Genomic DNA, 16,130 nt, shown 5'->3' on the forward strand with positions numbered 1-16,130 from the left:
TTATGTACAAGTCAACCTGTTAGGGTTAAGACCTCTTATCAAAAGCCTCATTGGTGATTACACCGGTAACATTTAAGTGACTTGTTCGCAAATACACTAATTGGACAATTACTGAAAGTAAGCGAAAGAGTCATGAGTGACTTAGCTTTGGTAGTTAGACACTAAAGCAAACCCTAAAAGAGCATAAATAATAAATTGTAAATAAATGCTAATAAACCCTGGGTAGGTTATTAACCTGATACAGTAATTAACTGAAAAAACAAAACCCTTGTTCAAGTACTACAACAACGTCAAGTAAAGAAATAGCCATGCATGTATGGCACATCCTGCTCTCCACAATCCAAACCCAAATCAATCCACCGCAGACAGATGGACAAGGAAAAACTGCACAGACAAGCAATAATGAAATCAAAACTCTGAACTTGTAACTTGAAAAGGTAACAAATTAAAAAAATATTGCAAAGGTGAAACTCACCCTCAGACCAGGGAAGCCACCAATGCCAGTTCCACCTACAGGCCCCTGTGAAACATCACAGCAACATCCTAAGTACACAGGACAGAACACTTACAGTACTGCACATTCCTCGTTCTCAAGGCTGAGCTAAAATACTGGAAGTAACTTTTTTTGTGAAACAGAATCATAACAAACTGCATTTCTGAGACACAAAAATGAATGAGTCGAGACTGCTCCGCAATTTGTATAACTGCCCACTTGTAAATATTTTAATGCATTTGGCATTTTGGTATATGTAACGGTAATAAAAGCCCTAAACACTCATAACTAAAATACATTTTAGCATTTAAATCACTTTATGCCAGGGAAAGCCCAGTTGAGTGTACTGTATTTGTACAGTCAATAATGAAAGAAGACACGTGGCAAGCAAAGACGCTCAGACTTTGGAGACGGTGAAGGCAGAGATGTCAACTATACAAATAAAAAGGACAAGTGAAGTCACCAGCACGAGACATCTTACCTCAACGCCATCAGGACCAGGAGGCCCCCTCTCTCCTACATCACCCCCCACACCCTGTGGGGAAAGTACATGCATTTTAAATTTAACAAAGGCAGGTCAACAATTTCTATATAGGACATTGTTTACATTGTAAGTTTCTATTTATCTCCTTTTTATTTTCTGTCAATTCATTTCTTCACACTCTATAGTGCAAAAAAAATAAATCTATGTGTACATACTGCGTACATATAACAATACATTTCCTTAAATAACTGCTCAAGATAAAATCTGTACTGACAGTGTGTGAAAATAATATTTATTTAATGAGGCAAGATAAATCTATTGGGGAGCTTGTGGGCTGGCTTACAACAGCCCTCGGGCCAAAAACTTTGATCCAGTTAGCCAGACATGAATTGTTCAAGTTCAAGAGAGAATGCGAGAAAGTGAGAGAGAGAAAGAGAAAGAGAGAGAGAGAGAGAGAGAGTCAGATTAAACTGACAATGGGCTTCCTGCCTGCTTGGCAACTTCAACGGAGAGAAGCTAAAGCTTGTTTTTAAAACATTAGATTTTCACATTGTGAGCGCTCTGAGTGGACATTCCATCTGTCTCCATCTTAATCTAACTGTAATTTTTCAGTGCAACTATTGCCTAAACTTGGCATTGCAGCACCTATGCTAAAATATACACCATCACATTTCCAAGGTGATTTACCATATCCTGACCGGCGTTCTCCTGTAAACTATCGCCCTTAGGTGTTGCGCTCTTTCAGCACTTTCACAACAGATGCAGTATAAAAATGAGATAACATTTTTATAAGTTTATACAATCTCCCTAATTTTCCTACACACGACAGATGATTGCTACTGGAGCTGCCTTCCCTCACTATTGACAACGATGTAATGCTTGATGAGATTTTTCTGTTTGCACACAACTGTAAACTATGTCAGAAATGAAAAAATGGATTAATTCTTACGTGTCTTCCTTTGGGGCCAGGTTTTCCAACAGGACCAGGCAGGCCCTAGAAAAGGAAACAAGTAAAAGAATAACTTGAATCTGAGACATGAAATGGTGTTGCTCCCGGGAAACAACTAGTTTTAACGTCTTAATAAAAGTAAGAGATTTTATAGGCTATAGAAAAATAGAGAGTAAAGAAGCCAAGAAGAGGTTTCAGCACACTGACTTAACAGTTCCCTTGGGACAAACCAAGCTGACGTGCAGCAAGCCATAACAGAGATCATAAAGACAAGGATTTCCTGTGTGGTTAGCAGTGCACCATAAATCTGAAAGCTGACAGCACAATGCTGATTAGGGTACGGTACTAACACAAAATATATTACAAAATTACAGGTGAGATTCACAGGTGAGATTTTTCAATTCAGCCATCACATTTAAAAACGGCTTGCATTCAACGTAAACAAAAATAAATCACTCACTTTCTCTCCCTCCAAGCCCAGAGGTCCGGCAACGCCTGGAGGCCCAATGAAACCCTGTAAAATAGCAGTTCACATTTACTTCTCAAACATCTGCTGGTGGTGATACAGTATTTCATTAGGACAATCTGACCGCAAATTTTCTATGCAACACTGACCAAATCAGTCACAGCATACACACCTACTATAGTGTGCAGCGATGTGATTGATGTCAGTTAGCAGCAGCACAAAAAAGGACTGTTCACCTTGGATGACAGTTGGAATTTCTGCACAATGAGCAATTAGTCTCCTGTACTGGTGTAAACGTTTGCCTGGTGGTAGTGGTATATATCAATATACAAGCTGCTCACCTAAAGTACTTTGAAATGTCGGACTATGTCTAAACTCAGCCCCTCACCCTCTAATCCCCGCTTGTTGTACACTCGGCTCTTCACCTAACAGAATAAAAAAACACAACGTCACACATTCATACTACGTCGTTTTGTGACTGTGACCACTGGGGCCGATTGCTGGGTTCCTTGTCATTCTGTTCCCCAGCCCATGGGTGACCTGCTTCTCCCTTACACACTAAACACATTCTTCCATCAGGTAAATTGCAGTGGGGCCACAGGCAAAATCTGGAGTTAGTGCACTGATTTTAGCGTTGTATCTTTAATAGTCTTAATCTTTATGTGAAAACATAAAAGCATAAAAACACGTTAGCTGTACTTCTACTTGACGACATGATGATTTTTTTTGGTAGCATTACCTTGGCTGCATTCAAGTATTTGTGTCGGCTGGCAAAGGATGGAGTCAGAATGTGTGAGTCATTTGTGCAATCCTGTCTTATCAGCGCACTGTCTGTCTTTGTGCCTTTTTCCCTCTGCCTGCCTCATTTCTGACACGGTAAACCTAGCTGTGCTCTCTCTCTCCGTGCTCCAATGCTCCACTTCACTCCCGTCTTTCACTAACTCATTTGACCATCCTCCTTCTGCTTTCTTACTTTCTGCTATCCGTTTTTCCACCACCCCGTTTCCCTCTCATTTATGCACGTATTAAAGAGCTTGCTAAGGAATAAACCATGGTAAGAACCTGTACATCTTCACAGAGACACAGACAGACTTCCAGGAGACAACGTATGAGAATCACAACTCATGATGCTTGGAAGTCTCTCTGCAGCACTGCCATAGTCCTTTTAGGAAATGAAGTGCTTAATCAAGGGCTGGTGTAGAAAAAAAAAAGCCATAAAGAAAGAAGAGTGGTACTTGTACTTACACGGACACCTTTAGGCCCTAGGTTACCTTGTGGCCCAGCTGAGCCCTGCAACAAAGCAAACACTGTGGTAAGTGGGACCTGTTGTTAATAGTGCAAACTCACATGGTGAGGGAACCTTAACACATCAGATTGTGGAGTGTGGACCCAATCAACAGACAGCTAAGATAAAACATACACCTGTGGTTTTTGTACCTGACATACAGTATGGCCATTCCTACTGCAGGTATTGCACATTGTTAAAGTCTGCACACTGCACACATGACAAACTCAAGGAAACTGAATTCTAACAATCATGCACTGGATAAATGGAGGAACTGGAAACGTATTTTTGTATTTTTCACTGCACCTGCCTGCCAGGGAAACCTGCAGCACCAACTTCCCCAGAAGGGCCTGGTATGCCCTGCAGCAAAGAGAGAGAGAGAAAGAGAGAGAGAGAGAGAGAGAGAGAGAGAGAGAGAGAGAGAGAGAGAGAGAGAGAATAGTGAGATTAGATGGATGATAAAGTGAAGGAGGAGAAACAGATCTCTACAAGCTTTGCCAAGTCAGGAATAAAACAAGTACTGTTCATTACAGACACATACCCCTAAAACAACCATGTACCTTTCTAACCCCCCCCCACACTGGCTCAGTCTGCTGTTTTTCAGCTCACTGTTAGAAAGATACTTTGCTCTTGAATCATTCAGCTTCATGCTCTTGTCCCGTACAATTTGAAACAACCATTACATCATCACATATATTAATATTTTATCTGTGACACAGAACAAATTGCCAACCTACAGTAAATTCTTATGTATGCTCTGCAGGATTATGGTAAATGTAATGGTTCTATGTTTTTTGTTGATCAGTGCTAATATTACTCTACTGGGTGCTTAGATTTAGATTTTACATTTTAAAACCAAAATTTAAAAAAATAACAAATAATCTAAATGGTGCCTGTCGATGTCATCATTCCTTAGTTGTAAGACTGTACAACGCACTTTTTAAATCTTTTTAATCTTTAATCTCTTTGCGGTTGAGGTTCGTAGTAGAATATCAGTGGTTTCTAGTAAAAAATAAAACTAGCACATAACTTTGCTGTCATCCGCAGAATTACAGCATTACTGGCATTGAGGTAATTCCTGGCATTCACAGCAATGAATGCCGTCCTTCTTCTATAAACCTCTTAGATAGACATCAGAAGGCTATAATGAGAAGGGGTCTGTGTAATGGGCTTGTTAACTGTTAGCATTTTGATGAGGTGAAGACTTTTTCCATCAAAGAGAGCGTGATAAAAGAGAATGCTGACTAGAGGGGATACGACTAATGTGACTGACTTGTGTCGCACACAGTCACAGCAGTGCGTGTGTACATGCCCCCACATAAGTAACTGCATGTACAGTATCAGTACATGCAGTACATGCGTTTTTTTGTGTATTTATGTGCGAATTAACGTGTAACTTCCATATGACAGAATGTATCTCCAATCCTTGTCTTTAAGGGTTTTCTTATTTGACCCACATGTCCCATCAGTGCTAATAAGAACCGCTCAGCTCCGAAAATATAAAACTTAAACAAATACACACAAAAGTCGACTTACTTGTTCACCTGGTAGTCCTGGTTGACCTGGATAACCTTTAGGACCCTTGACAATGTGATAAGACAAATTCATTGAAAGGGTTTACAAATATTTCAAACAAAAACAAGAGGCTGTAAAGTCAGTTTGGAAAGCGACAGTGAATGCTAATATGTTTAACATGTCTGCTTACTTTAGGATGCTGGAATGTTATCACAGAGCAAAACATTACAAGTACAACCAACACTAATTCCCATATTACTGCCAGTCACATCACAGCCAAGGTTCTGTTAAAATTAGATTTTTGACCCGATGATAGCAGCACAATGGAGTGAATAGAATTCTGAGCATGTGAATGTCCGAATTACGTCCAAAACACTCATCAAAGTCGTTAGCATCATCCTTGACAATGATATCAGCTAACACGTTTTATAGTATTCTCTCCAGTAGTGCTCAAAATATTTTAGTTGATTACATTAAAAGGCCAACACAGTTATATACTTTTCACAACTACAAGCTGCTGAGTACAGCTGCAGTCCAAGCTTGTGGACACTGAGCAACTACACTAAACAGCTACGACTAAGGTCAAAGGCACCACGGTGGTTTTAATGAGAGAAGGTAAAGCACTGCTTTTTTTTACTGGTCTGGTCAAACCTTGCATCTCCAAGTCAGTCTAATGTGTTAATTGGAAGCAACATTCATGAGATTCTCCACTTTTAGATATATGACAGTTGCTGACCTCGTCCGGCGGGTATCCAAGTACCAATACCAGAGAATGGATACGCCCATCATTACCTCTGGCAAGCTACCCCAGTACAAGACCAGTATTAGGACCACTTTGAGTGTATGTATGTGTATGTGTGTGTGTGTGTGTGTGTGTGTGTGTGTGTGTGTGTGTGTATGGATGCAGTGTATTTTTGCACTTATACGCGTATATGCCTGCTCCTAATTCTGAAATCTAACTTCTAATTCATTCTTTATCAACTTCAAAACAATGGCAAAGTTTTCTCCTTTTTTTTCATTTTGATGATAGAATTCTTTTGAATGTGCATAACCAATGTAACAACCCCGACACGTTATTCAAAACCATTTTGTAATTTTAAGTATTGTACAGTGAGTCTTCTATCTTTAGCTACTGGTTTAAAGAGAAGCAGTTTAGCACACTCTCACCGGTAGACCTGGAAATCCTTTCGGCCCTGGCAGACCTGGTGGACCTCTGTCACCCTATCAGAACAAATAAAAAACATTTGCATTAACTGTGGATGTAGTAACTGAAGAGATCAAATATTATTTGGCTATTGTGCAAAAAATAAATCTCAATGCTCTTAACTCTTACAGAAAACACAGATGCAAAAAAAATAATTTTATACAGTAAATACAGTAAATTGACACTGATCAAAATGTCATCATCTATCCAAATCTAAATAATCCTGTTTCTAAATTTAGATGTTGACTTCACCGTTTATGATGGCTGTAAAAAAATGTTATGTATTTTGAGCAGAGGAAGCCATGGAAGACGGAGAGTTTAAACATGACATACTACTTCAGTCAATGGTTTCCAACAGTGGATATATTAAAGTGGTCTCATTAAAGCTGTTCAAAACCAAAACCGTATGCTAAGCAATGGTATCCTACTCTGAAATATCAGATATTATGGGGTAAGAAGATGAACAGAGACTTGATAAAGAACTTTAATACAGAAATTCTATGAGGGGCATAAAGATGCTAACAGCTGTGATAGAGTTGGACACTGCAAAGACACATGCTAAATGTTTGGTTTTTAGTGAAATTCACCACCTGACTATCCCAGAAACGATCCCAAGGAAAAAAAAAATTCCATGTCAAGTTTTATTATGGGTCTTCTATGAATCAACAAAACATTCAAATCTAAAACGATACGATTGTATTTGGAGCTTATTTAGTTCAGAATCCTACTAACTATCTAAAACTCTCTGCATATTCATATTTACAATTTATGTTGTTGTCGTCGTCATTTTTTTCTGCTTTTTATCTTAATATTAGATTTTTACGTTACTGGCAGACCAGTGGAACTGGGCCCAAGTCTACCCCCCTTCAGGATAACCTTTCAAATTCTCCAAACACGTACACAAACGACACAAGGACGTAGGTGAACACTGACACCAACAATGCTGCCGTCGTCTATGAATAGGCAGTGGTACTTAGCAAGTACATGTGGGCCCTAAGAGAAACCAGCTGTGGTAACGCTACACAATTAAGAGTGAGTCAGAAGTGCAGAGAGGGGGTTTAGAGAACGATGCCAAGTCAAATAAATGAGATCAACATTACTGGTTGAGCATTTTAACAAATTTATACAGAAAACATTGTATTACATTTGATTACAAAAATCTGTGTAATCATCCACAATTTATTATGTATTAAATCAGGGGTAACTAATCATATGCAGATTTGTTAAATATTCTTTGCCTTTTTATAAACCGTTTTACTGCATTATTTAAACAAACATTTTAGTACTTTTCACACTACGATGGTCAAATTATTAACCAATGAATTCAAGAGCAGCGAAGAAAGCAGTAAGTGATCAGAGGCTGTGAAGTGAAATCAGGTGAGATATGACGGTATGATAATAAATGATGATGTCAAGAGATGTGTTACTATCAAAGGAGTAAACGCTATGTGGGGAAAACGCAAAAGATTAAGAGAATCCAAAAGTACTGAAATGCCAATACCAACCCGTTTGTGTCTGTGCTCGCGTTCTTCGCGTTGATTTATGCTTTCTAACCACAAATGCAGTCTTCAGAACTGAACTTTGGTCTCAATCGAGCCAACATATGCATTCAACAAAATATTTGGCCCTGGTGTTCCAATACTTTTGGAGGGGACCCAACAGGAAAAAAGAGAAAAGAAAGAGGCTGGTGGCAGATTTGTTACCTTCTGTCCTTGTGGAGCCTGGCCTGGAGAAAGCCCAGGATCTCCCTTTGAACCCTGGAATAGAAACAGAGTCACAGGGTTAAAAGGTCTTAAACGACTCATCTTTATTTCAAATCTTTACAAATTTCTTCTTAATTAACCCTTTCACAGTACAGTCATCTGTGACACTAACAAGCCAAATCTGAAATATACCAGCATGAGAATAGTTATAAAATGATGACGGCTCAGAGACTTCATTTTGAGTAGTACAAGAACAAAAACTCTTCTAAAGTCTAGACATCTTCCCACAAAGTCATTACCTCTTGTTACAAAACAGATGGTGCCCTTTTAGACCAAGTAAGCCACACATTTCACATAACCAGACCCAATGTTGCACAATATAATGCAGCAAGATTCTTGCCCCCACACCGTTGTGTAGCGGAAGCCTCGGGTAATGACAACGTTCAAACAAAGCATTATAACAGTCGAACATGGAGTTGGACATGTTCAGGACAAGCACTGAAATTATTTCATTTAAGCTTCAAAATGAAAGTACTTCTAAGTAAAGTACTTCACTTCTAAGGATAAAAGCATCTGGCAAAGGTTTAGGGTGTAAATGTACAATAATGCTTTTAAACCTCCCTCTGGCTTCCCTGTATTAAAAAACTCCTTCAGATGATGTCAGCTGGATGAGTATTTCATCATAAGGAGTTCAGATGATGTCATCTGGAGGAACTCTGGAAATACTGTTTGCTCATGATTACAAACTCCATAGTGGGAGCAACAAGATGCCATACTCTGAACTAAAGGTTCCTCCAAAAGATGTCATTTGGAGGCATTTTTCAGCTAGAAGAAGATATTTTAATAGAGGGGGGTTTAATGGCATTCATTTACCTGTTATACCCAAAGTAAATCCAAAAGAAACAAGTTAAATATCAGTAAAGGTGTCCACCTTTTCTGGCATGTACTATGGACACAAATGTCAGGAGAAATTTTGGTTCTTTCCTACAGAACTGCTTCAGCTCAGGCATATTCGCTGCCATGGGTACCATACCTGGTCCATGTTAATGAAGATGTTAACCCACCCGGCTGATTCCTCCAAGTGTTTAGCAGTTACTCTACAGTTCTTTTTTTTTTTTTGTGCCTCAATGAGCCTTTTGTGTTGTGCCTTTAAAGTGATCTTGGCTGCAACATCTTATAATCTTACCTTTCTGGACAATATGTCTAATGGTGGACTGATGAACATCTGAAGTGTTTGACATTCCTCCGTTAACTTTTACAGCTACATCCAAATCAACAACTCTTTGATACTGCTTGTGAATAGCACACGGACCTTGTTGGAATGATTTAATAAATAAAGTTATTATTAAGCCACCCCTGATTTCTTGTATTAATAATTGGACTCAAGGTTTGCTAATACCTGACTCCAGTTCATGTTAAGTGGCATAAGTGTAATGTTGGCATCACTTTGTAGGTTTAATGGCCGTGTTCAATATAGAGATGAAAGATCAAATCAGCTTAAAAATAATGTGTTTGTGGAAATTTGTAACTTCAGTGAATAACACAGACTAAGCTCAGCATCAGGGAGTATATGCCGCTGTATTTGTCTTAGCAACCAAACACAACAGGATATAGTTTCACAAACTGAGACAAAGAGTCTCTCAATCCATATTCGACCTCCACAAAGGCATTTGGGATGTGAGGATGACTCATCAACAGGCCACTAAGGTATTAGATTTTGATGATTACACACAAATGTGGGTGTACAAGCTGAAGGAACAATGAGTAAGCAGACAGTTCTGTATTATATAATAACCAATCACAGTCCCTCAGACGCAGTGTCCCAGCAAGGTCAGAGGTCACACAGAAGAAATTCATCTTCTTCCTGTTCTGTTCAACTAATAAAGAAAGAAATCAGTACATTCCTCACTTTATAATCTAAGTTCTTTCCTCCATAACGCATTTCATCTTTAGCTACTATATGCAGTAGTTACTAATTTACTAACTAATATGTACTAATAAGCAAAACATTTCATATCAAAATAGATATGAAAGTATGAAGGACATTTTACATGTCCATTGTTTCTTTCCCTTGAGCATGACTATTCTTTCAGTTATTCCACTGACTGCAGTCTTTCTGTGGTAGTAGCCCTTTGGCACCACAGTCATAGCAACTGTGTGCATGGAGTTGCCCACGTCCCCACTCAATTAAATAAAAGCATCTGGTCCCATGAGGGAAAAAGCTTTACGGAGTTAAAAAAAATAAATAAAAATGCTGTCATTTTACATGGCTAATGAGCCTGGATTAGCACACGTATTTCCTGTGCTGAAAACTGGTGAAAACCAACTACTTCCTGAGAAGCAGAGAGTAGCTCTCTAGGGAACCATCTGCTACAATTTAGCAATTTTATAACAGACTGTCCTAACGCCGCTAAAAATTCGGAACAAATTCAGGAAACAGTCAAGCAACTTTTGTCTGCAACTTTCATGATTGCTATAGAACATGGAAGAATTTTAGAGATTATGGAATGATGGGCTAATAAGTAAAGGTAAATATATCTTCACATATTTTTAGTACCTTTCAAGAGCAGACAAAGTGATTTACAAAGGTAATCAATTTAAATTTTGGAGCCTATCCCAGCTATCACAGGGCGAGAGGCGGGATACACCCTGGACATGCCACTAACAAACCTTTAACAAAGCAATTTAGTCACCAATTAAGCTAACATGCATGTCTTTGGACTGTGGGAGGAAACCCGGAGGATTCCCACACGAGCACACAGAAAGGCCATCGTCGGCCAGGGATGCGAACCCACAACATTCTAGATGTGTTGGAGCAGTGTTGAGAAATTATAGCCTTGTAAAAGTAGAATTCATGGCAGAGCTGCTGTATTGAATTGCATTAGATTGTATAAGTCCAAGCTTTGTGGCAAATAGTGGCAAATAGGAAAAAGCTGATAAAATCTTGGTTCATGTTTGCATTATGGTGTATGGAAGACTGCCGAAGAATTAAATGTAAATTGTTTTCATAGTTCTGGACTGTTAGTGTATGAACAGCAGACAGAACCTAATTTAAAATAAATATTCAAATATAATTATAATAATTTTTCCAGTAAATATGTGCTATATTGATAAAAAAAACATATGGTGAAAGTCAAATATGACACTAGAAAGCTGCCTCTAGTGTCATATAAGCAACGCTAATATAAAGTTTTGCTTTGAATCTAGTTGCAAATTTTCAATTACCTCAGAATTAATGTTTCTAATGATTCTATATTGGCTCAGCACAAGTAAGTAGATGAACTCATTTCCTCCTGTTCTGAATTACTCCATTCAGTGTCTGCCTCACTTTCCTTCATGTTCATTTGTCACTACATTGCCTGCATCTGCAACATGTGCGAGACAGTTGCCTCATACTGCAAAAAAGTGGGATCTGTGACACAACGATATAACCCTAATACTTAGAAAAGTGGACGTTGGTGATCTGCACACTGTTTTGTCCCTGGTTCTGACTCCTAAGGAATCCATTTACCGGACACACTCCCCAGAACCTTGTCGGGCACATTGGAGCCGTTTTTCCGCAACCATAGAAGAAAACCACTCACCTTGGGCCCAGGTGGTCCAGGCTGTCCTGGGTTTCCATGTGGACCAGTGAGACCCTGTGAAACATGCAGGGGTAGACAGAAAGAAAAAGAATGAATGAGAGAGAGAATAATATTTAATTACTTTATGTTTCTGACAACAGCTCAGCACTTAGGAGTAATTACTCACAACACTCTAGACTTTTTATATATATTTTTTAAACACACATTAAAGATACAAAATGTTGGTGGAAAAGGGGAGTGGAACATTTTAACAGCTGGTAACTTGAAGCAAGAGGTGGCTGTACCTGTAAATGAGACAAGCACAATGTAAAGGAGGATTTTAGGACAATTCGTCCTTAGCTCCGCTTTAGCTCAGGCATTATCTTAGGATGTGACTGTGAATGACTCTTATTGTTCATTCCACTGCATCTGTATTGGGTCGAGGTCTCGGCTTTGACTGGGCCACTACAAAAAGACAGATTATGTGCCTCGAAAGCCATTTTGCATGAGATTAGTCAATGTCCTTCTGCATCACCCAGCTTCTTCTTAACTTTAGCTTGCAGACAGACACCCTGACATTGTCCTGTAGGATAGATTGATTCTACAATGGCAAGCTGTTCATTCTAGATTCATTTAATCTGTTTGTGTTTTATCGGCTTAGAAATATTGTGTTTGTTTTTATTTGTAACCCTGGTGAAAATCAGATCACATTTTATAACCAATCTATGCAGAAAACCAGTTTCCTTATTTTTCCTTTACATAGTTACACTGTATTATATTGTCAGTGCACCAAAGCAGTTTCATTCCTTGGACATTACAGGTATGCAATGAATGCAGAATTACATATACACACTTATGCCAACAACTGTGCGTGCACTTTTATGTGCACACACACAAACACACACTCTAAATACAGTACATTCTTGCACATCTGTTGCCCTGCTGCTTTTTCTGCACTATGGCCAAGAGCTAAGAAGAAAGATCTCCCTCTGTCTTTCTTCCCTTCTTTCACTGTCCATTTTAAATTAGCAGCTCGATCATGGATTTCACAAGAGTACACTGCCAAACAAAATGAAGGAATAGTGTTAACTCTGAAAATTTGTGAAGCCATGGCTTGGTTAAAAGTTTCGTTATGCTGCATAGGGGTGATAACAGAGTGTTCCCAGTTAAGTTAAATGCTTAACTGGGAATTGCTTCATTGCAAAATGGCAAAAACACACTATAAAAATTCCGTACAGGCCTTTTCTCGACAAAATACTAGATTATTGCATCAATGATTACTTCTCCAATGGAATAAAGGAAGGTCTAAAAGTGTTATTTATTCACTTGACAAATGCCCACAGCAAATGGCATTACCTGGAATATTAATTCCTAGTCTGATAACTAACAGTTAGATGCAGAATGTCTGCTGCTCTGTGCTGAGACGCAACCACAATACTTTACACTTTCCTCAGCTTCTCACCACATAATGGCTCCAAGGCTCCTCGTCTTTCCTTTATGCCTACGTTCTGTACTTCATCATGTTTCACGGTCTGCCACCTCTCTCTGTCTATTAGCCTGTTTTCCTGTCTCTCTGCCTTCTAATATCCCACTCATGCTCACTGTTGAAATGCAACAGCGGGTAAGGGCGCATTCACACCGACTTGAGCTGTCTGTGAAAATCAAATCCCTCTCATTCATTTGGAGCCATACCTTCAGTGTTGCAGGGGTGCCAATGTATGTGAAGGAAAACATCACGGGGCTGAACCTGCCTCTGGCATGCTGTTAAGACAGCCAATCAAATCTAAACATGCACATTCCTGTTCCTTATTTTTTAGGTTTACCTCACAATCTTCGTGAAAAAGATAAATATATCAGTAGCAATAAATGTATATGTGATGACTAACCAATAATGCGTACAATACACACTATAAGCACTTTAAAAGGTACTTTTTTGACTGCTAATTGATGCAAATGTGTAATCAGCTAATCACATAGTCTGAGAAAGACAAAATATCCAGAAACTCAAATATCCACTTGTTCCAGCAGGAGTATGAGGAAGGCAGTCCACAGACAGTCACCAGATCTCAAAACCAGTAGAGCAACTTTGGGATGTGGTGGAATGAGATATTTGCACCCCGGATGTGCAGCTAAGAGAACAAAACAATGCCACTCATGCACGCACACACTTGTAGTAACAGCGTGGATCTCATTGGATGAAAATACGAAATTATTTAATGTCTTATGTGGTTCAGAAGCAGATGATTGAACATATCTATAAATAATACAGCATGAAGTTAATATTATTGCATGTGTAGGAGAGGATCTACAAACATCATGACGGAAGTATTTCCACACCTCCCCTCTAACACATACCACATCCATTTAGTAAAATGTCTAGTTCGGTTTGAAGATGCCTTCGGGGCCTGTGGTATGATCACAGGCATTGCATCATGACAGCTTTGAGATCAGAGTGGAAACACAGCCGCTGCTGCTGGTGGCATCTGGAACGACTCGGTCACTCAACCTCGATGCACCAACAGTGCCTCAAAGTAAAGTCTCTAATAATCAGATGTGTGTTTGATCGTGCTAACCTGTTTGTCAGCACCCCTTACCCTGACAGATGCAGCTGAATTCTGACACTAAATAGTGGCAAAACACGTATGATAAATGCCTCATTACTCCCAGAGAAAAAATGAAAATACAGTGGTTACTGTACATTGGTTAATGTGTTCTTAGTGCTGCTAATTGGCAAGTTTAGTGCTTCCAACACAGACTTGACCTTAACCTCTTTGTAGTGATAAAAAGACCAAAAACCCAAAACAATGATAATCCCTTTAAAGTGACAAGGATTTCAGACCCTACCCTATACAAAGGAATTTCTGCTGCAAGACAAAAATTGTTTCCCACACTTATATATAGTGAGAGGGCAAAAATGCTCGTTTACAGATGGTTGGTTTACAGATGGCTTTGTGACATTATCTTTGTACTGGTTACTCACCCGAGAGCCTCTTTTTCCTGGAGGGCCAGGTAAACCAGGGGGACCAGGAGGACCCTAGATCAGAGACAATGAGAGAAGCATACGAATGATATAGAGAAAGAGGGCGAGAAGGCGAAAAAGAAGACACTATTTTAATGACAAGCAAAAACATGCACTTCCCTTTCCAGTCCTCTGCAGTGATAAATGTGCGTATATTTATGCTTTGAGCTTTGAGCTTCAAAGGAAACGTGCAGTTCTTTTCAACTAACCGGTCTGTTAGCAAAGCCCTGAGCAGAAAGGTGAAATTACATTATAAAGCCTTATTAATATGAGCCTGACACCCTCAAACTTTTGGTCAGCAATCAGGATAAAACCGTGACCATCCGCCAAGCAAAGATCTTTGCCATCATAGAAAAACACAGAAAACTCCAAAGCCTTAGTGACTTACCCAGACGAAGATACACAAACCAGACCCACACTCACTGTTTAAATCATGGATTCCTAAATTTAAAATGATGCATACTGATAAGAAATAACAAATTTAACATGGAGTAATAATCTACAAACTGGTACTGCTGAGACTCACTGAGCCTGGCTTTATTCTTCTCATCTAACTAAAGACATTTTTGTCTAAGCTGTCCATTAGAAAACTAATCGGATTGGAGGTTCAGCTTAGCAAACCAGTGCACCAGAAGAGACTGTGGTATGAACTAGGGGTTTGGCTAAAGCCAAAACTTAAAGGGCAGAAAGGCTGAAGTTTTTCATGCTGTTGAGCTGTCTTGTGTTCTACCAAGAGTTTCTATTATTAATTTGACCACATGTGTATCGATAAAGATTGTCTAAGTACAGAATAATTCAACAACAGCATGTTCCACAACGACCATACATCAGCTGAATCAACTCCTCTAAAACAGTTTCAACCGTGCGACTTTAATTAAACAATAAATCTACACTAAAATATCCCTGACATTAACGGGTTTTTTAAAAAATGAATGATGTGAAATCCATCACTATTACTGATCCTCTCAGCGGACTCTTACAGACACCGATGTGCTATAGTAATATTACTCACGAGCATGCACTACTGTTCAGTCACCACTGTAGTATGCTCGAGGAGTCTCTTTTATTATTCGGCGGCTCAGACTTAATCTTAGACACATTAACATAGTTATGCTGGCATAGGATATCCATATCGGTTATGGGTGTTGTCCTTAAATGCACAATTTCATTTTCCCCTCCTCCCCACTTTGGTAAGAGCAGCGGTAGAGGGACATAGTAAGGAGAACGAAGAGAGGGAGCGGCAGAACAAATGCGTAAATCAGAGAAATCAAACGGTCTTTTCTGATCGTTACACAGCAGTTATGATCAAAAACACAAACACAGAGCTCATTTCTCTCGTCTGCTCATCCGTGGCCTCTTTGCTCGGCAGGTGTGTGCATGTGCAACCTGAAACTGGATGCATGCAAAGTTTAATATGCAGAGCAGTGAAATTAGGTCTGACAATATGGT

The 16,130-nt window shown here is 39.2% G+C and overlaps 1 protein-coding gene across 1 annotated transcript in view; it reads right to left on the reverse strand.

The window, feature by feature from the left end:
- LOC137131920 (collagen alpha-1(XXIV) chain) overlaps window positions 1-16,130 on the reverse strand; it is a 76,177-nt gene that overhangs the window by 40,623 nt on the left and 19,424 nt on the right. The window contains exons 4-14 of the mRNA XM_067513806.1: window positions 14,643-14,696; window positions 11,684-11,737; window positions 8,100-8,153; window positions 6,360-6,413; window positions 5,214-5,258; window positions 3,984-4,037; window positions 3,638-3,682; window positions 2,387-2,440; window positions 1,927-1,971; window positions 975-1,028; window positions 476-520 (exon numbers count right to left, since the gene is read on the reverse strand). Coding sequence (XP_067369907.1) covers window positions 476-520; window positions 975-1,028; window positions 1,927-1,971; window positions 2,387-2,440; window positions 3,638-3,682; window positions 3,984-4,037; window positions 5,214-5,258; window positions 6,360-6,413; window positions 8,100-8,153; window positions 11,684-11,737; window positions 14,643-14,696 — 558 coding nt within the window. The remainder of the gene's footprint in view (window positions 1-475; window positions 521-974; window positions 1,029-1,926; window positions 1,972-2,386; window positions 2,441-3,637; window positions 3,683-3,983; window positions 4,038-5,213; window positions 5,259-6,359; window positions 6,414-8,099; window positions 8,154-11,683; window positions 11,738-14,642; window positions 14,697-16,130) is intronic.

Source organism: Channa argus, chromosome 8 (assembly GCF_033026475.1).
Source record: "Channa argus isolate prfri chromosome 8, Channa argus male v1.0, whole genome shotgun sequence".
NCBI lineage: Eukaryota > Metazoa > Chordata > Actinopteri > Anabantiformes > Channidae > Channa > Channa argus.